At 42.0% G+C, this 24,891-nt stretch overlaps 2 protein-coding genes across 3 annotated transcripts; one reads left to right on the top strand and one right to left on the bottom strand.

Moving 5' to 3' along the window:
* The first annotated feature begins 559 nt into the window (after positions 1-559).
* LOC107219836 (endocuticle structural glycoprotein SgAbd-2) lies at positions 560-5,795 on the top strand. Its single transcript, XM_015658176.2, has 4 exons — positions 560-720; positions 2,549-2,718; positions 2,884-3,148; positions 3,878-5,795. Exons 1-4 carry the CDS (start codon positions 709-711, stop codon positions 3,977-3,979), a joined length of 549 nt encoding a protein of 182 aa, XP_015513662.1. The 5' UTR covers positions 560-708; the 3' UTR covers positions 3,980-5,795.
* On the bottom strand, positions 5,349-24,449 carry LOC107219844. Of its 2 annotated transcripts, none has more exons than XM_015658185.2 (4): positions 24,164-24,449; positions 8,999-9,258; positions 8,323-8,442; positions 5,349-7,694 (listed from the first exon to the last, which is right to left on the bottom strand). In XM_015658185.2, exons 1-4 carry the CDS (start codon positions 24,191-24,193, stop codon positions 6,962-6,964), a joined length of 1,143 nt encoding a protein of 380 aa, XP_015513671.1. In that variant the 5' UTR covers positions 24,194-24,449; the 3' UTR covers positions 5,349-6,961. The 2 variants fall into 2 exon arrangements, with proteins under 2 accessions (XP_015513671.1, XP_015513670.1); XM_015658184.2 differs by lacking the exon at positions 24,164-24,449 and adding an exon at positions 18,669-18,936.
* Between the last annotated feature and the right edge of the window lie 442 nt (positions 24,450-24,891).

Genomic DNA, 24,891 nt, shown 5'->3' with positions numbered 1-24,891 from the left:
GAGTGTATTGTTCGTTTATATATTACGAATTTTTATGCGACTAACGAAATTCTTCTAATAGAACAGCTTTCTATTCCAAAACAAATGATGAGATATACGCGGTAAATTGGGCATAAATCACGGATACGCAAATTCGAGGCGTGGATCTCATTATAATCGGATTCTCCGGAAGTGTTCTGAAAGTTTGAAAAAAAAACGATCCATAAAACGGTGCTAAGCCTTCGGAGAAGATCGGCGGCAGCGATTTCACGGAATAGCCGAGAGAAAAAGAGTTCGAGCAACCGCGACCTTTGAAATTCGTGTGCCAAAACTGGTCGAAAGTGAGATGATACAGTTACGAGATCAAACATCGTTTCTTCTCGCGAGAGATGGGCGAGGCGGAACGGACGGCGACGGCAAAGGAGTCCTCTCGTCTTTTTACGATCCCACGGCGACGAAACGCGACGCAACGCAATAAATTTGTAATACTTCGGCCTGCCGGTGAAGGAGCCCGAATTTCGAACACTGGGGATTACTCGTTATATATGTGTGTATATGGGTGCTCGGCGATGAGATGGCTCTTCCCGAGAAGGGGTAAAGTGAGAGCTGCTATATAAAGGAGATTCCTTACACTCCTGAGATCACAGTTTGTTGTAATCACAATAACCGTTCGCCTTTAATATACTCATTTGTTATATCTGTAATTTACCGAACTCCCACTGAACCACAATGAAGCTTTTGGTGAGTACCTTGATTATTTTTCACTCGATTCGGTTCAACGTTCACTGATCAGTATGATCCGAAAAATCGAAAAACTGTAACATTAATTCATAAATTCCACAAAGGAGAGACGATTCCTCGAAGCTATAATATCGCTCACTTATATTTCATCGACTCTCATTTTCTGCTCTTGATTAAACCGATTATAGATCCATAATTAATTTTTTCCACAAGTTTCAAGCATAATGATGTATTAAACGTTGTCACTGTTCACCTCTGCCCGAGTTTTCATCGAGCTTTCACGCTAAGAATTAAACTTTAAGTGACCACTCTTTCCGTAACTAGTTTTACTTAAGAGAATACCGATTGACGAAAACTTTATACATTAATAGCACAAATCTATTCTATTGATAGGAAGAAACGAAACAATTTTCAATATTGTTCTCAGAGGAATATCATTACCGATATACTTTCTGGTAGATGTTTTCTAAATAATTATTTGCGACTCGAAAAACCAAATTTGAAAATAATTCTGTCTAGACTTGCGAGTCAGCTTAGACACGACAGGACAAATCGTTAGAATACAAAAATAACACATCGCATATAAAAAAACCGCGTTCTGTTTAAAAAGGTTGTTTTTTTTTTTAATACGAAGGAATGTAAAATACAACTTGCGAAATTCTGCAGATCCTAAAATGTGAATAAAAAAAAAAAAAAAAAAATTCAAAATAGCAGAAGATCGATCTCGTTTTCACTTCGAATCGATTTCGATTGGTCTTGATACAGCAAGAAGCCCCGCCTAGAATTCTCACAGCATAGGTCTCATCTCGTCGAGAACTTTCTTTCCAATAAGTGAGGCCGAGTTACGAAAACTATTAGCGAAGCGGGTGGGTGGAAAGGAGTTCTAGCCGAGCTAATATTAGCATTCCAGATGCGGTAATGCTCTTAAAGCGAGAGATGCGATGCTATGCGATGCGATGGGTCAGGAGTTAAATGACCGTAGCTGACATTTCGACCACACTTTCACTCATCTGCCGTCGACGTTCTTCACCGGCTAGCTAGAAGACGGGAAGGGATCATCTCCGCATGTACGTAACGTCGACGATTGCGCGATTCCTTCGCGGTCCTTCGTTTCCACCCGCTCCTTACATTCCCGCGGTTTTTAGATTGGAAAGACGATGGAGGCCACGCGAACTCTTCGCGGCTTTGTTCGCGGCACATCGACTCTTCTCAGCTACTGTATAAGTTTCACCGATTAAAATCGGGAATTGATAATCGGTGGACATGTATAACAAACTCGAATAGATGCTGCTTCGAATCGCTGTTTTATTACCAAGCAACGGTACTCGCGTACATCGGGATTGAAATGAGGTAAAAATATTATGTAGATCTTTGCATTCATTGATACACGTTCGTACTGACAAAGTCGCACCCACGAATGACGTGGCCTGTACGTAACTGAATTTTTACGATCTATTGTACTATATTCGTACGTACTATACAAGCCGTAGTGACTGAAAGCGAATGCGAAGAATACCATTGGATTACTAATTCTATCGGGGTGAAAACCAAGTCGTAATAACTGGACGGTTGATCGTTTGCTAATTATGGATCTAAAGTCACAGAAACAACGACGATATGCAACTTTCGCTGATTATACGGGAATTGATTGCAGAGTTAATTAGATTAAGTGACGTAAAGAGATGAAATTTTTTTTTAACGAAAAATAGAATCTGTCGTACCGATCGATCGATGGATTCGTAGATCTATTATATAATATATTCGTGTTACTTGAACATTATCAAAATCCTGTCTTTCATTTTGTGATTTTTTGATATCCATAATACAGGCTCTGGCAATGTTATTGGCCGTCGCGTCGGCGAGACCGCAGCGTGAGGCTTATCCCGAGGACGTTCGAAGCAGGGAACAGCCCGTCGACGATAGGCGAATCACCTCGACCCAGATCCCCATCCTCCAGTGGAACAAGCAACAGGACGTCGACGGCACCTACAAGACCAAGTAATTCGATTTTTCAAACGTCACGTCGACTTGCCTCGAAGTCGAGTTGGACGTGAATATTTCTTGAGGAACCATTCGTCGTCATCATTTTTTTTATTATTTTTTTTTTTATTACGATTGAGTAATAACCGGTGAACTTAATCTCCTTGATAATTGTGCAATCAGCTACGAAACTGGAAACAACATCATCGCCGAGGAAAGCGGATACATCAAGACGCTCCAAGGAAGCGACGGCGAGTCCTTTCCATCTCTGGTTCAGGAAGGTCAGTACTCGTACCAAGCTCCCGACGGTACCGTGATCACCACTCGTTACATCGCGAATGAGAATGGATTCCAAGTCTCCGGAGATCACCTCCCCACCCCGCCCCCGGTAAGCGAGGAGATCCAGAAGGGTCTGGACCTCATCTACGAAGGAATCCGTCTGCAGGAGGTAAAACTTGACGAAAAACTTCTCTTACACCCACCTCCCCTCTATCGCCAATTTGTCTGAATCGCTTGAGTGACGTAACATAATTCTTCAGGGTATAAAAAATATATCACGTAATTATTCAAAAGGATTTTTACAATTAGTGTAAAAAAACGAAACAATTTCTTGAGGTAAAACGAATCACCGCGTCTATTGATAAAGTTTGAAAATGGGGGCTTATTTTTCGCACTGTCCATCGGTGGAGAGTCCCTTGGGTTAGGATAACGAGGAGAATGATGAATATTGGGGGTCGTGAGACAAATCGATACACGTTCCGCCTGACGGATGGCAATCTGGATAACTTTCGCCTAGTAGTAGAAGTCGGTAATAATCGGCCACAGGCGTCTGACAACTCCGATTCGTTTCACTGCTCTGCGCGCGCTTCCAACGAGCGGCCGATCAAGCTTTTGAGTAGCGCTGCTAGTAGTAGCGGTAAATTGGTAGTCGAACGCTGTTGCGCGTCGGCGACGGTTCTGTCGCTCCCGAAATTCGGATTGCGATCGAGAGCGAATTTTCAATCCACGAGAGTAACTCATCGCGGAATATTGGGCCGTTAATTTTGCCCCTAAGATCCTTAAAGTTCCTAAATATATATATATATATATATGATTTGTACACATCCGATCGAATGCTTCACTACCCAATATCGATCCTTCGTATTCCCCGCATAATTTTTGCCATGGTTTTTTGCAGGAGGAAGCCAAGCGTGAAGCCGCTTCAAAGCCGGGACAACAGGCGCTGGCTCAATCCGGTGACAGAAGAGACGAGAAAGACAGGATCTACCAACGGCAGTAATCCTCATCGCCAGTAATCCTTCCTATCCTTCGCACCTTCCTTAGCCTTCCTTTTGTTCCTTTTATCGTGCACTAAATCCCTAGAAGCGTATAATATACGACGTTGTTGCACCATTTGTCGAGTGTATAAGAATATTGATTTTTTTTTCGAGTTACCTGAACGAATATACTTGTATAAATAGGAGTGATTCAGTATGTTGTATGCATCCAAGTGATCCCTGATGATAAAAAATAAATAATTATTGTAATTAAACTAGCCTCGTTGCGCGCTGTTAACCTTATCTTATTTGCTTAACTGTTTTCTCTTGTTGAAACGAAGTGCAGTGATAGCCGTAAGCATATTGGCAAGAAAACGAAAACCAAACGTTTACGAAACAATATGTTTTGCTCTTCTGAATATATTTATAAAATTTATTTGATCTCTCTGATTCTGCGGTTAAACGTAATTCGGTCATCACGTAGCGATTGAATTAATATCAGACATGATTTATAACTAGATCATATCCGCCATTCATAAATGTTGTTGCGTGGATTTATAGGCTGATTGAACGGAGGTCACGTGAACAGTTCTGGTCTCTGAATTAACGAGTTATGCAAATTTGTGAGTTAAACATCGTTCGCGCTACACGTACGTCTTGTTATTGACTTATTGTACGAACATACGGTGGTGACTCTACATTAGGATTCTATGAACAATGCTTACGAATACAAGCGTACAAGAAGAAAATGTTAAGAAGTGTGAGGTAATGGGAAAATACGAAGGTGTAACAAGAAGTTCGTGAAAATCATGGATCATCAATATTATAGACGGCGCGTTTCGATGACGATTTTTTTCTCATTAGCAATTACATTGTAGCGCGATATGAATAATTTAAAAATAGCTTGATATAATATCGTGTCAGTATAACGAACATGAGAAATGATTAAGATACGACTTCATCGCTCGATGAGCTTATACAATAATCTGCAAGTGAAGTCATGTTTCCTCTATCGCAGTGAACAATTATACTTGAGAAAATTTATGTAAGTGGATAAAGTCAAAGTCAGATTGTTGGTTACGCCGTTGTTGCAATCATGGCGATGTTACAACGACGTGAATTTTCCTCATCGTAATACGCTACGTACGTTATTAATTTTATTTATTTTTTTTTCAATCCCAAGAATCTACATATTTGTAATGAATTTTGTGAGCGAAGAGAGTTATAAATTTTCCTCAGTAATTTACCGTCGTGTAATGATTCTTCCGACTATAAGTTCAAATATAGCCGATGGCGTTTCTTTTGACTACGAAGGTGGAAAGTTTTGATTTCGCAATTACTTCGTTGTATAACCGATCTACCGGTATGGAAGATAAATCAAGCAGCCATATATTAGTTTATCACAATTAGGAAAAGTAATAAATTTTATTTATTTACAAAGCAAACTTTTCATCGGCAGCCCTGTGACCAGCGTGCATTATCATGGTGAAGCATGAATAATACTATCGTGAACCGATATAGGACAGTCGAAAATCGACGTGAAATAATTTCTCTCAATGCATTATACAGTGATCGACAGGGCTGCTGGTACACGTGTACGGTTCTAATAATTATTAATAATATTAGCAACAATTTATTCTTAAATTAATATCAATGTATGACTAAAATTGTTATCGCCTATAAAATGTAAGTCCTACTTTAATTAGCAATACGAGTCAGAAGTTAAGAAAAAAAAAATCGTAAAGTAAAAAGATCAAAAAAAAAAAAAAAAACCAGATGACGATGTGACAATGATGTACGATAACAATTACACGATGATCGTGATAAAGCTTTCGCAAATGTTCGAAACGCGAGCGCAATTTCGTATACATATATGTATCAGTGATTATAACATTATATCGAATAAGTACGTAATAGATCGTCGGACTTTCGTCGAAGTGAAATAATTCCAATCAGCTTGCGATTTATGATATATTATTACGCGACGCGTTATAACGCGTTGTAATATATCTCCGAGATTTCGTAATCGTTCGCATAACTCGTGACAGTTCGTTAAAACCGGGGCAAAATCGGGTTTCGCGAATCTGGTTCAAGCTCGTGATTACAAAAAGTCCTTCAGCTGCCGTTTGTAATATATAATACATGTATATAACGCAGGTGGAGCGCCTCGGGAAAAGATAAATCGTGACAAGCCGGACCGCGAACAGCGAATACTCTTGTTTATGGCGGGAGCGTGAGATAAGCTAATCTCGAATCGTACGTTGAAAAATGAGAAGGTACAAAAAGGAGAGAAAAGAAATTATATAAAACGAAAATGAACCAAAGGCGTGGGAGACGCAGGTCCGGCTGCCTGCCCACGCGTTTGCCCCTTATAAAAGGCCCGTCGACCACCGAGGCTAATCCGCGGTTTTTTTTCTCTTCTTGGCACATTGCAGGGTCACCCATAGGACGATCGCGTAATCCTCGGATTTTGTAATCTAAGATCTCGTTCGAACGATCGTTAGATCAAGACTCGAATCAAATCGAATTTAAAAAGAAATCGGCCCTCCATTTATTCTCGACCGGATCCATTAGTTTGGAAATCAAAAGAATCTGCACTTCGATTCATTGAATATTAATTTCGAGCGATTTCTTTCTTGTCACATGGTTTTCGTAGATTTCCAGTGTGCCGGTCAGTGATTTTCGTTAATTTCCAATACTTTTCGAGATTTCTACGCAATTTTTGTTGATTTCTGGACAAACTGGAAATCGATGAAAGTACGTGACAAGATGAATGTCGATAGAACGTTAACGAATCGTAACCGTCCGTCGCTTACCGAAAATCACGCTACGATTTCATTCATTTCGATATCCGATTTCCCGACAATTTTATTTATCCAATTCGATTTTCAACCGCCAAATTTATGATATCCTCGAGCGAACAGTTTCACGCCCCATATTTCTCCCTGACGCGATGAGGCCCGGCTCTCTTAAAAACTAACAATAATACAACAATCTCGATTAATCTATGTTCTAGATGGCAGCTGGGGGTCGTAGGGAGTCGCTTGAAACCCGACGTAACGGTTGTTCTTCTTGTGAATGAAACCGTGCTCGGCGTCCGCCTTGTAGTAAACCACCCTCCGTATCCCGAAGGGATCGATGTACCCAAAGGAGCCGATCTTCTCATCTTCGCTCGGCCGGTTCTCCTCCTCGTGGTAGTGCGTTTTTAGGTAGTACTGGAACCCGTCTTTCACGGTGTGCGTTCCATCGTACTCCGGAAACTGACCGCCTGAAGTTTGAGTCCTCTGTTCGGCCGGAGGACTCGCCTGGACGATTTCGCTCCTCCGCAGGGTTTCGTTCCGGGTCGAATCGTAAGCCCGAAAGCCCTGGCCTACTTCCGGGTATCTCTGGCCGTAAAGAGGCGGCTGGAAAACCGCCGACGGGGGCGGCGCAGCCTGGTTATACCCACTGTACGGGTTCTGGTTGTACCGGTTGTACTGGTTCACGTATGGCTGTTGGTACGGGGTGAAGGCTGGAAGGTAGTTCGTGTTCGGCTGCGAGTAACCGTCCTCCAGTGTTTGAAGAGGCGCCCTTTCCCCGTACGGCGAGTACAGCGTCGGGGGTGCGACCGGCGCCGGCGTCGAGATGGGCAGCTGGTAATGCACCCCCGGATGGACGGGCGCCGACGCCGTCGAGCCGAGAGGCGTCACCGTGTTGGCCTCAATCCCGTTGCCCGGCAACTCCTTCAGCTCGGGTTGCCTGTGGGAAGAGAAACGGGATGGTTTTGGTACGGTGAGAAAAAATTCATTTGTTGTAGTAACTAGAAAAATTGAGTAAAACATGTATCGTTAAAAAAACTGTTTGAATATTGTTCGAGTTACGAAAAACGAAGTACTCGTTACCATTTTGCGCCATTGTCGATCCTTTTTTGGTTATTGCAGCGGACAATCATTTTCAGAAGTTTATCTACTCTACTTTTTTAGTTAAATAAGGCTTTAACGTTACAAGAAAATATAGCAACAGTGATCGTAATGAGAAAGAATAGTAACGGATACTAAACTTTCTGGTAACAGCTGGAAAACTAATTTTCATTTTATACCTGGAACTATATTTTTCGGTTGTCGTAAAAAATGAAAATAGTTGAGGACTGAGCGGAATCAGAAAAAAAAAAAAAATAAAAATTACAACAAACTGAAAATGACCGTCGTAGAGATGATTAAAAGATGTTTCATGACCCTACTCTTTTACCTCGAAAAGATGCGTTTCGCAATTTTAAGACTAAGTGAAGAAAAAACAAAAAAAAAAAAACACGGATCACAAGACATCACTTTGACGTCTTTTTGTCTTGTGCTGTCTCTCGAGTGGTATAAAAGTTCACATGGCATACCTGAACGGATTTACTGGCCTCTGAGGTTTGGCTAGAATTCCACTCTGCGCCGGCACCTTCTTCGATATCGATACTGCCTCTTCGATTGGTCTCTCTTCTCCGACGTAAACCATTTTGGATCTATCGGGCAAAGACAATTGGAAATGTAAATATTAATCCGTGTCATTGTTCACAACGTTAATTATATGGTTTACGTTAGTGGTACTTTTTTCGCAAATTTTTTATACAAGTTGTCAAGTTTCAATTTGTAGACCCGACATTGCCCGTGATCAGAAGTACCGAAATCCAAATAGTAATTTTCTTTCTAGAGAATATTCAATTCTATATGTCCTCTTTTTGAATGAGAATTTTTAAACACAAAAAGTTACTTCTCAAATTCCGTTATCTACATCATTTTCGGACCAAACTTGACTCCACCTAAGAGTTTTACAATTACGTAACAACAACGAACGTGGCAACGATTTGCTCGATCCTACGGATCGTCATGAGCTCATATTTTTTATACGTATATATTTCGTTTATTATTTATTCTATCAAATTTGCACAAATTGATTCTGCAAATAATTTTCACGCTGACTGCGAGTGAACATATTCCGATTCCCGCACCATTAACCGATAGATTTGCAGTTCAAAGAGCGAGTTCCCTTCATTGTTCCTTATCTTGAAATTTTCTCACCGAAGTATCCTGTATCCTTCCGTGTCTGCGATGTAATCCTTGATTCGTAAATACCCCAGCGGATCTAGCCAGCCCTCAGTTCCGATCACGGTTCCATCCGCGAGTCGTTTTTCCTTCCGGTACTGCCCGTTCAGAGTCTGATACCGGAAGTAGCGCTCGGGGCCTTCGTCGGTCTGAATATGGTACTGCGTGTTCGGCGTTAAGTTCCAGCCACTTTTCTGCGCCTCAATTTGTCCCGGGGTTAAGCAGAATACCGAAACCTGCGATCACGACGTGGAAATAGTTCAGTGTTGCGTAATCTTCACGGATTATTTATCGACGTCGCGCCAAAAAGCCGCGAATGCGAAATTGATCAAGGCGGATTGTTTGCGGTCTGTATGGTTTATTTGACGAAAGAGGTTTCTATGAGGAGAGAAATTCTGAAAAACTTATACAACTGATGGGCTATATATAATAAAGATGACGAAATAACTGTTATAACCGGAAGGAAAGTAAAATATTATTTATACAGACACAGCAAGTATGCGTGTATATTAATGCTGGATTTTTCGATGCACGTTTAGTGAAACTGGTGTTCAAGTACCATTTAGTCGAGTATTTTAAAATGTTCGACGTGTGGGATGAACATCGATTAATACTATTTGCGTTTGTGTTTGTTTTAAGGATGTATCAACAGGTTGCAGAGGCAGCGGCTGTCTCCGAAAGCGTCGCGCGTCTCGCGTATCATTATAATATATATATATATATATATATATATATATATATATATATATATAATGCATGTACGTATTATGAAAGCGGTGAAATGAAAAATCGACGATAAATTCAATCACGCATCGAAAAGGTTCGTAATGTTATAGAAAATAAACTGACGAGCTGTCGTTGGGCATAAATATATAGGTATACATATTAAAGTTTCGCGTAGGCAATCGCTGAATTTGGAGACGTTAAATCCGAGCGTGCGGATGGTCACGGATTAATCGTATGGCAAAGGCGCTGCATCTCGTGGAGAGACAAACGAGCGGGTGGATATTTTTTTTCTAATGAAAAATTAAGCAATTTATCACCTTCACGGGTCCATTTGAAGCGACGTCTAAGAGCCGAGCGTTCTACGGAGGCATAATGGGAGGTAGATAAAAAATGATTCATTACAACGGCGCGAGTTCGCTAAGATATGTTAATTCTTGGATAAAAAGTGATATGCATATGTATGCGTGAGTTACAAGCCAGCCGCGGTGGAAGACGCTGCAGGGGGACGAAAAAAGGAGGAGCGAAAACACCGGATAAGAAACAATTACAAAAACTAAACGCGTTTGGCAAATGCAAACAAAGGACTCATCGCATTCTATTATACAGCTGCCTCAATGCCAAGAACCCATCTACGGGATTGTCACCACTCATTGACATGCGGACGAGCCTACAACTCGCTAATGACTCGTAAACAATGCGCCTCTTATTACGGTTGAGTCAGTCCGCCTATCGGGCGAGGCTAACTCGACGTTACATCAACGTTACGTCAGGCGCCGATCGGCCGATGATTTGTTTACGTCAATTTACAAGCCGTGCATCGAGAAGATATTTTTTTTTTTCTTTCGTCAAGGCAATCTTGAGGGCGTTTAGGTAAGATGTGTAATTACGATGTGTAAAAGTTCCAGTCGTACCGAAGAGCGAAAATTGTCTAAGAATACTGCTTCGAAATTTAAAATAAATCGGTTGAGCCGTTTCTGTGATACGTTGACAAAGCTTGATCTACATATTTTTTAATAAAACAACCCCCAGTGGAATTAAATGTTAGGTTGTTCGGTTATAAATTCTTCAAATGGACCCGCTTTTATTAAGCCCTGAAAAATGTCGCTGCGGATCAGACTTTTTCCGCTGCCCGAATTGCAGCTGCGAGTTGTCTTCTCTCCACTCATTCAACTCACCGAAACAAAATTCGGTCGATGGATTTTATGGATTCGTAAATTGAAGCGAGTATGTTTGTTGTTGCGATTTGCACGATGATAAAAATCTGCGCCGATTGCCCGTTGAGAAATAAGAATGTTGAGGTGGGCAGCTTGCGGCATTTCTGGGTAGGCGAGAGCTGTTCAGCCTCGAAATCGATCGGATTAACCTTGACTGCACGGGACACATGATTGCGAGAATATTACAGTGACGCGTGTGAGTTTGCAATAAACAAGTTCACGTTTTACAGTATACAGCATACCTATATTCGGTGGCACTTTTTTTTTAATCACGACAAACCCGATATTGGGATGAATGGGAATCCGAAGAGGAATCCGAATCGATTTCAATTTTTAACGGGTGAAAGATAAATTCTGCGGCATGTTATATACACGCGATGAATGTTTAAACATCGTGTAACTTTTTCCGGCGATATCGTTTGGCCCGAATCGTTATAATTTCATGACCGTGAATGAAAAGTAGAAATTTTGTATCGACAGAAAAAAACATCATTACACTATTTTCGGTGTTCTTATAATCGGTAGCATCGGTGACTCTTCGACTCGTCCTCTGCATCGGTATTCGTTCACGGCCCGCGTCACGTCATTATCGAGAAATGTAAACACGGAACGATTAAAAAAATTTGAAATAACAGCTGCGGGGGCGAGACGGGTATAATAATTTTCAACAATTCGTTTACACGGGCCAAAAAATCTGCTTTTGACGGCTCCGTTATTATCTCCATTCTCGACTGACTACGACCGAATAAATTTTGAAATTTATCGCGCATCGAAAGCATTGCAAGCCCTCTGCGCAAACCTCTACGAATATTTCCACCGATTGTCTAGTCGCCTCACGGAGCAAGGGTAGATACCTGATTTTCAACATCAGTCACGGCATTGCGTCAGCGTTTGAAACCGGCGTAGTTAGACTCGATCGTTGCTTCATTGAGGCGAGGCCGGACATCGGTAGATATCGATGATAACTATTGTATGATCGCGGAGGCGAGGGCTTGTCCGTAATATCGGCATCGCGTTGTAAGCCTCGACGACGACGACGTCTGCAGGACGGATCGGCCGACGGGTTGAAACGGCCGTTGAGTAACAGGCAGGCGGCGAAGGTGCGTGGGATTGGGAAAGCCTTTGGTCGGCCTCTGTCCATATTAAGAGATCCCATATCAAAGCGACGGTCTGCAGCGTACACCTTTGTACATACGTACATTTTCTACGTATACGTGTTTGTAAAGCCAGTCTGCGATATTCAGAGTGCGGCGATGCCGTTTATCTGGATTATATTCCATCGCCGTTACGTACGATCTATAAATAAACGCGTAGACATTAACTCCGGGAAGGTTTTTATGGCGTTCGTTCGTTATTCTCTCAGTTTAATTGTCGCATCCTGTCCGAATATACCTTTTTTTCACTAATTTCTGGAAAACGATCGGGGATGAATTCAGAGGTTGGACGAAGGTGAAATTCCACATTTGGATACCTCGCGACAGCGTGAAAATGGAACTAATATTAAACCGGAGTCAAGGTTTAAAGCTTTCAAACTCACAAGCTGTATGATTGTTTTTTTATTTATTTATTTATTTTTTTTTTTTGTACGATTTTTCAATTTAATGGATTCGATTTAGATCGATTATAACCTTGAATCTATAAATTTGATCTTCTAAAATGGATCAATTTGCGGAACTGCATCCAAAATACGTTGATTATACGTCGTTATTTTTTTCTAACAGAAAAATTCGAAAAGTTTACGAACAATACGCAGGTTGGAAAGTCCTTCAATAGACCCTTTCCCTGGATTTTATAATTTTTCCAAGCCGATTCATCGATTTCAAAACCATGCGTTATATCGACGATCGTTATTACGAGTTCCTGCAGAAAGAACCGGACCTATTTCGCAATGAAGAAAGTCGTTTCCAATTACCCGTTTCATTCGTCGCTCCGCTGTAGCCTGAATTTAAGGGTCTGCCCGTCACATGTAGGTACCTACCATTGGGATTCTTTCGCGGAGAGTGAAAAGGAGATAGAATCGAGTCTGGGCCATGTAACTGCGGTTGTAAAAAGCCGAATATCCTTGCGTAATTCACCGGGTCAGCTTCTGATCTTGGCGTTTTATCTGTAAATTTGATCGGTATAACGACGCAGGATGATTGCGACAATTTCTATTATCCCGCTGCAACGACATCAAGAATAACGTGGCGACGTTTTTGCGGGCGATTCTACCGTTTAAGCCAGATTACACAACGGTTTCTCGAATCATGAGCATCGGAGGCGTGCGCGGCGGATTTGGAAGACTCATCTCCGATCCGACGTAATCGAGTGAGTGACGCATCTCGACTTTCACGGATCAATATTCGTCGTCTTTTCACGGTCTTTGCTCCCAGTTGCTACTTGGCTGTCTTCCTCAAAATACCGCTGAAAAATCCAATGGTAGAAGATTCTGAGTAATATTTATCACCATAAAATTCATCTGACGGAATATTGAACAAAATTTTGGAAATCGCAAGTCAGCGCTTTGTTCGAATTAAACGATTTCAAGATGAGAACGCATCAATGATCACGAAAACGCTGGCGAACTGCGGAAGGTAAACGCGTTTCGAATATCGTTTCTTCCGATGATTACGCTGAGTTCTTGTCGCCCTTGGAGCAGAAATACCGGCGTCGGCAGGATGCGGACACTTGTATTTTTCAATTAGCGCGGTAAATTGCGAGGTACCTACAACCTCTCGAGAGGTTTCGTCCATTGTTTGTGGTACCGCGGAGGCTGCGTTACAGCCGTGATTTTCACTTTCACACAGAAACGGAAACGCAATTCTTTTGTTTGCCTCGGTTTACTGTAACATAATGGAGCATTGCTCGATCACCGGAAGATCAACGGCACCTACTCTGAATATCCCGTGAGGTGGTTTGTTTAATAAGAGGTAGAAAAAAAAAGAAAAGTTCGTTACTCAATCGTAGGTATGTGTAGGTATACGAATTTGCAATTCAGTCACAGAATCCATGCCGTAGATTACGTGATCCGAGAACAAATCTCGAGAGGAAAGTCGCGCGAGAAGATATCAACTTTACAGTTATGAAATGCCAAATTTGGATACACGCGAATTATCCTCGAGTCTTGGGTATTTGCTGTTCCGAAAACAGCAAACAACTCCAGTGGCGATCGGTCTTCGTTTAATCGATGAGAAGGTAAAAAAGAAATTACGAACGAACAATTTCGCTTGTGTGCAATAAATGGACGTACCTATACCTGTAATACCGAATCGTTTCGAGAACCTATAAATACATATACGCACGTGGCCTGGACTCGTCTGGCCGCATGCGAATTTTGCCCGCGGCGAAAATTGAAGAACTCGACCACTAAACCCAGCCTCACTTTCCATTTATACTCTCAATCACCGTCATTCGTTACGAATGTACGCTGCGATTATTCTTTTTTACTTTTTTACATCTGCGTTCTCACTCTGAGGATCAGTGGAAGAACACTTTGGCGCTAAAATCAAACAAGAATCCGAAACTATAAATTGGTGAGAGACGGTCATTCCATCGTTTCTCCGTGCCTGTAATTGCAGCTGTGTAAAATACAGCCGAAGGTATGACTGTGCGTGAACGAATCGAGCCTTGCCATGTCCTTTTAAAACGGCGGGTATGATTGCGGCGGAACTTACACGCGCAAGATCGGAATCTGTCCGATCGCTGAACGGGTCGAAGTTGTTCTTTGCGTTGCGTCACCGATGGAGAGCATTGTTAATTACTTTCTATCGCGGGTCCGAGCGGCATCCCGGTGTAAATACGCCATTGCAGGATAATATCCCAAAGGTGACGGGCTATCTGTGTACATTAATCTTGAACAAAACGACGCCACTCGCGCCGCGTGGGTGTGATGTGTACAAGACGAACGTTGTACTCTACGGACTCTTGACATCCTTGGATTTCATTTCCAATAGCACAAAATACCGGCCGCAGGCTGCGGGAGACTTCGATTCTCCCAACCGATACGTTTTACTCCTCCGTTTGAATGCGCGATTCGACCCGTAATCCCGACCCACTGACACTGATACCTTGACCGAGGCTGCCGAGGCTTCGAGTGCAACTCGAAGAACGATTCTTATCAGTCTCCGAGCTGAGAATCGAGTTAGTGAGACACGGTTTTTAACAGCGTCGCTAGTATCCACAGTTCCAGGAACGACGAAGATTTCTTGTCGAATTGCCAACGCGCGTCGAACAAAGTGTAAAATCTGAGCGCCGGTCGTTTAATTTAAATTGTTGCAAATAACCGCGCTGCACTTTCGATTACAATGGACCCTGCGGTAGAATGATAATTTCACCCGGGATATCAAAGAATAAATATGATCGCTATCGAACGCTAGATTTTCTATTCCATTCTCCTGCTTGTTTATGTCTCGCTGCGCTGCGTTTAGCGCCTTGTCGATATGTTAGAATACAAGTGCGGCAACCGCAGTTGCTTGTTGCAGTTTTCAGACGATCTACCGCCACTGCGTGAAAAAATTCAAGAACGTATTTTTTTTATTTTTCCAAATTTTTTCAACGACGCGATTACGACGGCGAGAGAGTCGCTCGATCGGTGAGATTTGTTTATTAATGTTATGCAAATCTTTTTAGGTTATTCGCGTTTGATAATTCGCCGAGTCATTGAATATGGATAATGGTCAATTCGGAGCTGTAATCCTTGTTTATCCTCGACCTTGACGAAATTATACGGTTACATTGGAGTAAAATGATTTTGATAGTAATTTTGTTAAAATATAGGCAACTATAACATTACACGAGAAGCAATTATGCGGCAATTCAACTCGACACGCGTTTAAAACTTATGAAATTTGACTATAAAATTATTAAATATTATACCCGTATTTACTCCGAACCGAAGTCACACACAAGCTATAGGTATGAGTGAATATAATAAAAAGCAATTGAGTAGCAGGCAGACGATGATTATTTTAATCTTCTTTACAGTATATTTACTCGTTACGATACATACCATAACCAAAAGTATTCTGAACCTGAAATAATAAAAATATATCGTTGCCACATTAAAAGTGAGTTATGGACAAAATACGTGGACGCATGCTGGTGAATTTCGCAAGTTGAAATATCTGTTTTTGAACCTTCATCGAAGGTGAATTCGCAGCCACGGTATTCTTGCCATTTTCTTGTTTCGCCTGAGATAGCGATTGACAAACGGCGAGTGCTTAAGACTACTCTACACCCGAAACAAGATCGCAAGCGTAGCAGCGGCGGCCATCTTGATTATTTTTCCGAGAGCCCGAAGTGCAGCAAAATGAATGAACGCGCAAGTATAGATCAAATATACAAAGTTTCTGGTTCAAGATACTTTCTAGATTGAGGTGAATGTCAAGGTGCAGCAAATATCTCAACTCAATAACGCCTCGCGTATAATTTCCCTCCACTTTTGTGGTTAAATACGGTTACCAAGAACAGCGTCCCAATGCCTGCGGGAGATTGGAGAAGGTGCGAGTGTAAGCCCTGCGGAATCTGAATTCGGTAATACAGTTAACGAAATTTATGCGACGATAAAACGTCGAAGGAGAAAGGCGCGAGTGGAGCTGTTAAATACTCGCATAAGAAATATCGCGCGTGTAATAACACGGCGGAAACAAATAAGACCAAAGCATTCGCGGAGTTTCCGATGTGCTTGGCTTCGCGGGTTCTACCCACGTGGATTTCAGCTTCCACTGCGTGGGTATAATAAACCTTACACAAAGTCTATAAAAGTTCGGTTATAACGTGAGGGAAGTCGGTGCGCGGTGGTCGTTTCGTTTCACGGAATACCGGCCGTTGCCTCCGTTCCATTCCTGTGCATGGGTACATCATTGGTACCCATGGGTAAGCGGGTTCGCGAGGAGTCGAGGAACGGAACGGAACGGAACGGTCGTCTCTGCAGAATAAACGGCATCTCGTTGCTGGGATCGGCGCCGTCTGTCCGCCCGCAAGCCCGCAATGCAGCACGCGATGTGACCATAATAGGAAAGGTGCGAGCACGCCAGGCTATTTTCTTAATTAAACGGCAAGAAAAGGAGAAGAAGAATAAGAACACGGACGGTGAGAGATCAGAAACAGCGTCGATGTCTGCGTGACATTTGCAACGCGAGCGCTGACGATGTCGATTGCGCACTCGAATCGAATCTCGTAATGAATTGCATCTTTCGAGTCCAATGTTAAGGTTACTACCGTATGCCTTGCCTTCCACTCCCACACTCGCGATTCCAACCTTGCAGATTCTCCATAAACGGTTCAATCAGATCCGATCGGTTCGATCATGTCGAATTCGAGCGCGAAAGGATGTCGGGGATTAGTCACGCGGCTGAGAGTTTTTTTTTTTTTTTTTGTACTTCTTCTCACTCTTTCTCTTCAGGGTGCGCGAATAATTGCTCGCGCTGAATTCATCGTCCATTATAATTAATATCTCGATACGGAGCGGTTTAGTGAATCTCGTTTTTTCTCATCATAGACGATGAATCCGCGGTGTTGCAAAACGTTACCGATAATCGTTGGGTTTTTTTTTCACGACGATAACAATGGAAAAATTATTACGCTCTAACGGTGAACCATTATTATGGATGATTTTCGCCCACTCTATGGAACGACAATGGGTCACGTTCAGAGGCAATTTAGAAAACCTTTTGTCGGAGACACACGTACGATCGGCTCGGTGCACACGCGTGTAGATCAGCTTCGTAGAATCCGCTACCTTTTTAATGAGATTTTGTCGGACAATGTAGGGCTAGTTATACAGTTATACCCAGTTGTACGTACACACCGTGGGTTTGGGTGAAAATACGTATACTCGTTCAGAAGTTTTCGAGCTATCTTCAAGGTTCACGCTATACCCAGATCCGACGTTTTATAATCTGTTAAATTTATACCGAATTTTGCCGCTGGGAGTAGAGTCTGATTGCAAAGGCCAGATTCTCGTGTGTTAGAAGATTTCCGGGAGTTAATGGTTTTAAAAAACGAAAGGTTAAATATTTTTATGTTGCGCAGCGATTCGAACCGTTTCGTTGATTTTTGCCAACCGCCGGCAAAGTGACCACGATTTATGGATCGAGATTTGGTCAATTCAGTTGGACAGGGTGTTCGTTATTCGGAAAAGAATTCTTTGTCGAATTTACTATTATTGGATCGTTATTTTATTCAGTTATTCGGAAAAAAACACAATACAAATTCGATAAACTTTACAAAATATTTTAAACTAGATTCAAAGATCATAGTTAAAAAATGTTTGATACAGAAATCTTCTGTTTTCAGATAAATATGATGGAAGACTTTTTCCCGAAGAGTTAAGCATCCTGATAATTAAAATCAAACACACTTCCTGTCTTGGAATCTTCTTTTTTTTTTACCTTCGTACGCTATAACCATAAACTGGATTCGGTCGTTGAATTGAACCGGGTTTTCGCAAGGTCATACTGTAATTCCTGCTACCAGCAACCATCGTTCGTGTAATCGTAAGCAATCAAGTTTTGAAGGAAACAGTTATCGTCTCCGTCTGTAAACGTTAATTGAACTTCCGTAATAGTTTAATTTAATTTAGCAAATGATGTTCAAAACCGATCCAAGCATCAGAAGATTGCTAAAATGTCAATGAAGGTAGAAATGAATGTATCGAAAAATCCTGACCATGATAATAACATGGGTGAAAAAAGTCTGAAATTTGGGATGAAAGCTTAGCCACATACCGTGAGGAAATTCAGCGCAACTACAATAATCCTTGGCGTGATCATAATTGCGGTTGAAAAGTGTGAAAACTAGGTAAACGAGTTTCACCTTGATTAAAAACTATTCGCGAACAAATTCGCGACACTCGGTTGCAACGAGAAGACGCTTACGGCACTGACTATGAGATCGAACCACGCGCACCACTTCCTTGTTATAACACTGTCGTCGTTGAGCGAGCGAGGCGTCAAGTACTTCAGGCTTCTTTGCCTCCACTTCTTGTGCCCGAGGAGCGCGACTTGGGGACTGCGGTGCAGAAGCTGTCGTAGAAGCGTTGCCACCACCCGGACGACGCCGCGGCGTTTCTGGGGTGGCGAATCCACCTTTTGAGGAAGTCGTGTTGGCAAAAATTGCCACCTAAATTTTATGAATTTTACCACGCGATAGTCGTACATTCGTTGTTTATCTCCATTGTCGTATCCCTGAGTTACGAAGAAATCTCTGAAGATAATAGAAACTGAAAGTTCCGGAGTCTTAAACAAAAGCTCAGATAGCGATACTTCGTTTCGAATTGCTTTAAGATTTTTACAAAATCTGGTAGATTCGTTCGATTTTTCTATTCGATGGGTGATTTTACGCAGACGATTATTTTCCGCAAATTTATGACAAAGCGCTGTTTTTTCATTTTATTGGCATCGTTGAATATCTTATTTTACAATGTTTAACCACGATTGCGATCAACAGGTGAAAATTTTGAATTAACTACTCGAAACAAGGAAATTCCGTGTCTGTGATTCAACGTATCGACGATTATTTAGCAATAAAATTACTGAAGAGTATCGTCATTTGCCAAAAGAATATCTCCTTATTTTCCGCCTCCGTTTCTGCGTACACATTTGAGCTTTCGAAAGGATTCCGTGTCCGACACGTAATTCCGAGTTTCTCAGAAACCGCAACAGAAAAGTCTTCGCTGATTGTTGGCGAAATTTATAGATGAAAATTATTATGCGATTTTGTCGAAGCCGCGAAATCTTCTTGACGCTCCAGCTACGGACGTGCATATGTTTATAAATATTTACGCAGCTTCGGATAGCCGTCAAGTAAGTAATCGCAGCACTCGCCTCGCCTCTTTAAGCGCTCTTCTTGCCTATTGGCGCCGTTTCAGCCGTGAAGTGTGCGCGACACGCTGCGATGTGACTTTTATGTATTATAGGCGAAGAATAAAAGGGAAAAGTAGAATGCGAGGCGAAGCATCGACGCCGACGAAAAAACAAAATGTTTGTATAAATAGAAGAAATTAAAAATACAACCACCGAACGCATCGTAACTTTGCAGCGCTACGAGCTGCAGAACCGTAAATACTGTAACCTAAAACGGAAAATGACGCCATCGACCCATCAGGAATTCAAAGCAGCTGTGTCGTCTTATTCCTGCAGACTTATGCAGGTATAGAGCAGTTTGCCTATACATATATGTGTATATCTAATGGTTGAGAACGACCGCGGCCCACTGACTATTTCTGTGCTTCATGGAATTCAGGCCGATTCCTGGAGAGCATATTTGAATAGTTCAGTCGCGGTGAATTTCGAGCCTGATATATAAGCGCAGTATTTTCCGAGTCACCTGATTTGCCTGGATCAATGATAACATCCTGTGAAAACGAATCAATTCTGCCGAACCAACGCCGCGTTCTTACAAATTGTATTCCGACAACGCGATAATTTATCATCGTATCTTCGTTTTCGAATATAAGAACGATACTTAATCGCAGCCTTTGAGATACAGCCAATTTGCAACTGCAAAAGAATTTGCAGAAAGAATGATTTTCCGAAAAATCGATTCGTTGATATTTCTTACAATCATACTCAAATTTTACACACTGTTTTTATAATTCCTAATAACAAAATTATGTGGCAATATAGTGAGTTTTTCGTTCTCCTCATTTCCATAGTTCCGTTAACGGATCTGAAAGACTTTGGTAAGATTCTTCGTCAAGTTTGTTGGAAAAATTATTCCCATCAAGTGCAACCAGTTGCCGGAGTTGAACATCGCAGCATGCATATGGAATCTAAATGCATATTACAACGTAGGTACACAACTTTCGAGAAACTGGATCATCCTCCTCACCGCGTAATACACATGGTGGAACCTTGACTGGTAACCGCGATAGTAGTACGAGAGGTACATCATAAGTTATATACAACAATTCCGATTCACACGTTCAGGTGGGTATAAAGTACACTGTAAATAAATTGTAAAGCGCGGCGTATAAATCGCGCGCGAATTTAACGCGCTGGGAGATTTAAAATCGTCGACGGTCGAGCGAGTCGCGATACGTTTTGTACGTTACACCGAGGTGTGAGTTATTTGTTAACAATAAGATAGACGGACGGTTTTTGCCAATTTTCTTATCGCCATTTTACTTCGTTTTCACGCTCCTCGTCGAGAGATCCCTCAGCATATCTTTATTCCACCTTTCATCTTTCGTACGTATGGTATACGTGTAACGTCGCTTACGCGTGTGTGCATGTAATAAACACGTACGTATAAAACACGCGCTCCGAGCTCACTCGCTCGGAATCGGATGAGAGATAAAAACCTTCGCGGATGAGATTATAGCGCGTGGGATACCTGCTCGACGCAATTCTTACTTCTCCTGCGGTTCCCGCCGCAAAATTTGCGGACAAAGCCTTCGGCGTCATCATCCAGCGATTTCTGCATAATGGCGAAAACTCAGAGGAGACGCCGAGCGTCGAGGCGCTTCGGCTTCTCTATGTTCTCGTCTATGTTGCACGCCGTCTTCTGCTCACGTAGGCCTGCGTATTCCTACGTCTTCGATTCACGCGCCTCGTTCCTTCTACTACGCTCTTACACCAAATTACTTTCACTTTTAATACCGGCAAAACGCCGCCCGCTGCGTATCGTACATTTTTATCGCTCTGAAGTGACTTCGAGCGAATGTCTAAAGTGTTTCGAATACTCGACCGACTGCGACTGTCCGTGGATGCTTGCCTTTTTTCGCCTACGTTTCATCTTTCTTTTTTCATTTCTTATTATTATTAACATTATTATTGTTATTTCTCTCTCTCTCTGCTTGTAATCTCTTTTTATTCTCACGAAACAGCTATCGAGTTTAACGCAAATTACATTTTGCCTGTACAACGCGTATCGCTGTTAACCGGGAAAATACGTGGCAATGGTGAGACTTTTTGGATTTATTACGTTTTTCGACACCGCGTCTTTTGTTGCGGTATAATTGTTGTTCTCGGTGTGAGGCATTTTTTTCCTTTCTCACCGGTGCTGCACACGCTCTTTATATTAACTCCGATCGTCACGCCTTGTTTCAATAGTTATATCTATGAAACCCATGATTTCATGTGAAATCGTTGTGTTGCAGTCTCTTCGTTGAGAGAAAATTTATGATTCGATAGACTTGGCAATCGGTAATACGATGCACTGTTAAACTCACTTCAAAAATATTAAAAGGATATAGAAAGCTTGTTTAGAATGTTATGAAACTTTTCAGATACCGTGTGGATTCTTGTAAAGAAGGTGTCGATTCTCATGATGAATATTTAAAATTTTACTTCGTACGCCGAAACGTTGTTCCTTGGAATTATTTGAGAGAAATTTACTCGACACTTTCGGAATCATCTTCATCAAAAGTGCGAAAAATATACAAAGATTCGATGAAGCAACGATCATAACTTCGAAACAAGTGGATGCTACCGCCAGATTCGCAAACGGTATTTTAAATTCGGCCAGAAACTGGTTGGAGAACATTCGACTGTTGTTCGAAGAGCTGCATACCGCAGTTGAGTGCTGATGGTAAATATATTTGCTATTCAAGGTGAACTTATTATATCAGAATTGAGTAAAACTTACAAACAAGTTTTACATAACGGTGAAAAGAAAAATGGGTAATGGTACTACTTACGATGACGGAATAGAAACGATTCGCGAGATCTCAACAGCTACTACAGAGGCACCTTAAAAGGTTACGAATACATTTGTCAAGTGAGAATTCGCATTCCATCCACTATACGCGAGCGAACGAGAGACTAGAGAACGTAGAATACAAACACCGCATACCGTACCACCGAACTGTTGTTTATACACTCAAATAAACGTTGATTTTTGGGAAAACACAAAAAAAAAAGAAGAGGTAAAAAATATATATATAACAGTGTATAATTTTTTTGTTCAATTGCCGAGTGACAGTGGCGAGAAGAAATTGATTTGTTAACGGTCGGTGGTGAATTTACATTTATAAAATTGTTTAAACAGCAGTTGCGTTTACGCCGGTTTGAAAAACTTTTCCGTTAACTACAATGACATTCAAAAATGTACAACATACCGCAACGGACGGTAAACAAGTTTTCCTAAATAGAAAAAATTTTACTCTAAATGAAGTCGTTCCTACATTTTCAAAAACTGATATTATCGCTAATTGAATGATGTATCGATGAACAGGAGCGGAGAAAATTCACACGCATCAGCCGAGTTTCGAATACAGTTTGAGCTTCTCATAGAGCGCGTAGCCGGTTAAAATAGGCTCGAAACTATCGGCTCATTGACGCACTTTCAGCGTTGCATACGTCGCTCGAAATTTCATCACACACCTGCGCATTAGCGCTTTAATAAGCGTTGTAAGTGCGTAAGCGTCACGTTCAAATTGCTGCGAAATCGAATTCCGGTTAACCTTATAATCTATTCTCGAAACGCCTGCCCTCCGGGTTATCAAGTCCCATGATACCTAATTAAAAACCCTCTCTCTGGTCAATTATAAGTACGCCGGATAGTCATTGTCCGAGTATAATAATAACCAGCACTTTACAGCGATACGTTCGTATTGTCACGCATCGGTATACATTATGTCCACGGTATTAACGTTAATGGACGTCCAGGCACGCGGAATGCGCGTTGGGAAATCCGCGAGGCGAATGGGCGGGTTTTTGACATTGGCCGCATCCGGCCGATCCGACGCGGAGATCCTGACCTCCGACATCTGACTCGGCGATGAAACGATTCCGCAGCTTCTTTGTCTTTCCGGAGTACAGATCCTCCTCATGCATTACACATGCGGCTTATCGCTGGGATTATACACGCCGATTATACACGGTTGAAGTTGTTGATAATTACCTCTGGTGATCTGATACTCTTGTATTTTATTTTATTTTTTTTACCCCCTCTAAATCGTCGAATCGAGGGTGAGAATTCACGATTCGTGCGTAACTTCCTGTACGCATGTTCTTCACCGTATTGTGATATTCAAATTACGTTTACCTCTCGCCTTCACGGCGAGGGCGAAGCTACGTCACAATAGACTAAACGACGGGACTCAAGCAGACACATGCCGGTAATTACAGTAATTAGGGAAACGATAAATAACGGCATTGTCAGTGTTTGAGTAACGTCGAATCGACGAAATCACGACTGTCACTTAATTGGTTAGCCGGCTCGCTTTACTCTACGAGTTTAAAAACCGAAAATTAATCATTCATGAATGACGACTCACCATTGCGAGTAGAAAATTCCAGGGTATCATTTTCAAGCGATGTTGTTACCAGTTGGCTCGAATTAATTTTACGCCGTTTGTGAACGGCAAATCTTCTCTCATCGACGTCGATCGTCTTCGGAAGGACCTCAGAGGCAAGGATCAAACGTGACACGATCGAATCAACGATAAAAACGGCACCGAAAGAAGGACCTTTGGCTACTGCAGAGACTCGACTGTCAACCACGGAGATCGCGACTCGCGGAATTCATCTGGACCACGGAGGCTGTGCTGCTGGGGGCAAGCCAGGGCACACGCCTCCGTTTATACTCGCCCCGGGAATTGCCCCCACGTATAAGTTTTGCCGCACATCGGTATCAGCGAGCAAAGCGTGCAGCGCAGGCAGCAGATTGCTCAACAGATTCGCCAATTGTTTCGCATTACTTGTGCACGGAGATTGAAATCGTCACCCCGGCTGTTGTATTCTCGTTTCGTGACAAACGCACAGCGCGTAGGACGATTGTTTGACATAGGTACCGATAATCCGAACCAAATATAACAATATAACAATATTAATGACCGATCAAGGAACGCTGCGTTTCTTTTATTATTTTAGAGATAAATCACAGCGCTACAAAGTTTGCGAAATTCTTTTGAAATCCGAGACGAGGTTAACACGGCGTGTTCTCGTTTTCTTCAATTCGTGCTCACAACGGCTGGCGAAGTTGGATAGAATTTTGTTCTGCTCT

The sequence above is a fragment of the Neodiprion lecontei genome, chromosome 1 (assembly GCF_021901455.1).
Source record: "Neodiprion lecontei isolate iyNeoLeco1 chromosome 1, iyNeoLeco1.1, whole genome shotgun sequence".
Lineage (NCBI taxonomy): Eukaryota > Metazoa > Arthropoda > Insecta > Hymenoptera > Diprionidae > Neodiprion > Neodiprion lecontei.
Note: the sequence above shows the minus strand (reverse complement) of the source record. Positions and strands in the feature narration are given on the sequence as shown.

Excerpts from the sequence above, each read along its gene's own strand:
- LOC107219836 (XM_015658176.2), top strand. Across the intron at positions 2,719-2,883 it reads GACGGCACCTACAAGACCAA|CTACGAAACTGGAAACAACA; the intron begins GTAATTCGATTT and ends TTGTGCAATCAG. Across the intron at positions 3,149-3,877 it reads AAGGAATCCGTCTGCAGGAG|GAGGAAGCCAAGCGTGAAGC; the intron begins GTAAAACTTGAC and ends GGTTTTTTGCAG.
- LOC107219844 (XM_015658184.2), bottom strand. The coding sequence starts at position 18,713 with ATGATCACGCCAAGGATTATTGTAGTTGCGCTGAATTTCCTCACG. Across the intron at positions 9,259-18,668 it reads TTGCGCTGAATTTCCTCACG|GTTTCGGTATTCTGCTTAAC; the intron begins GTATGTGGCTAA and ends TCGTGATCGCAG. Across the intron at positions 7,695-8,322 it reads AGGCCAGTAAATCCGTTCAG|GCAACCCGAGCTGAAGGAGT; the intron begins GTATGCCATGTG and ends CTCTTCCCACAG.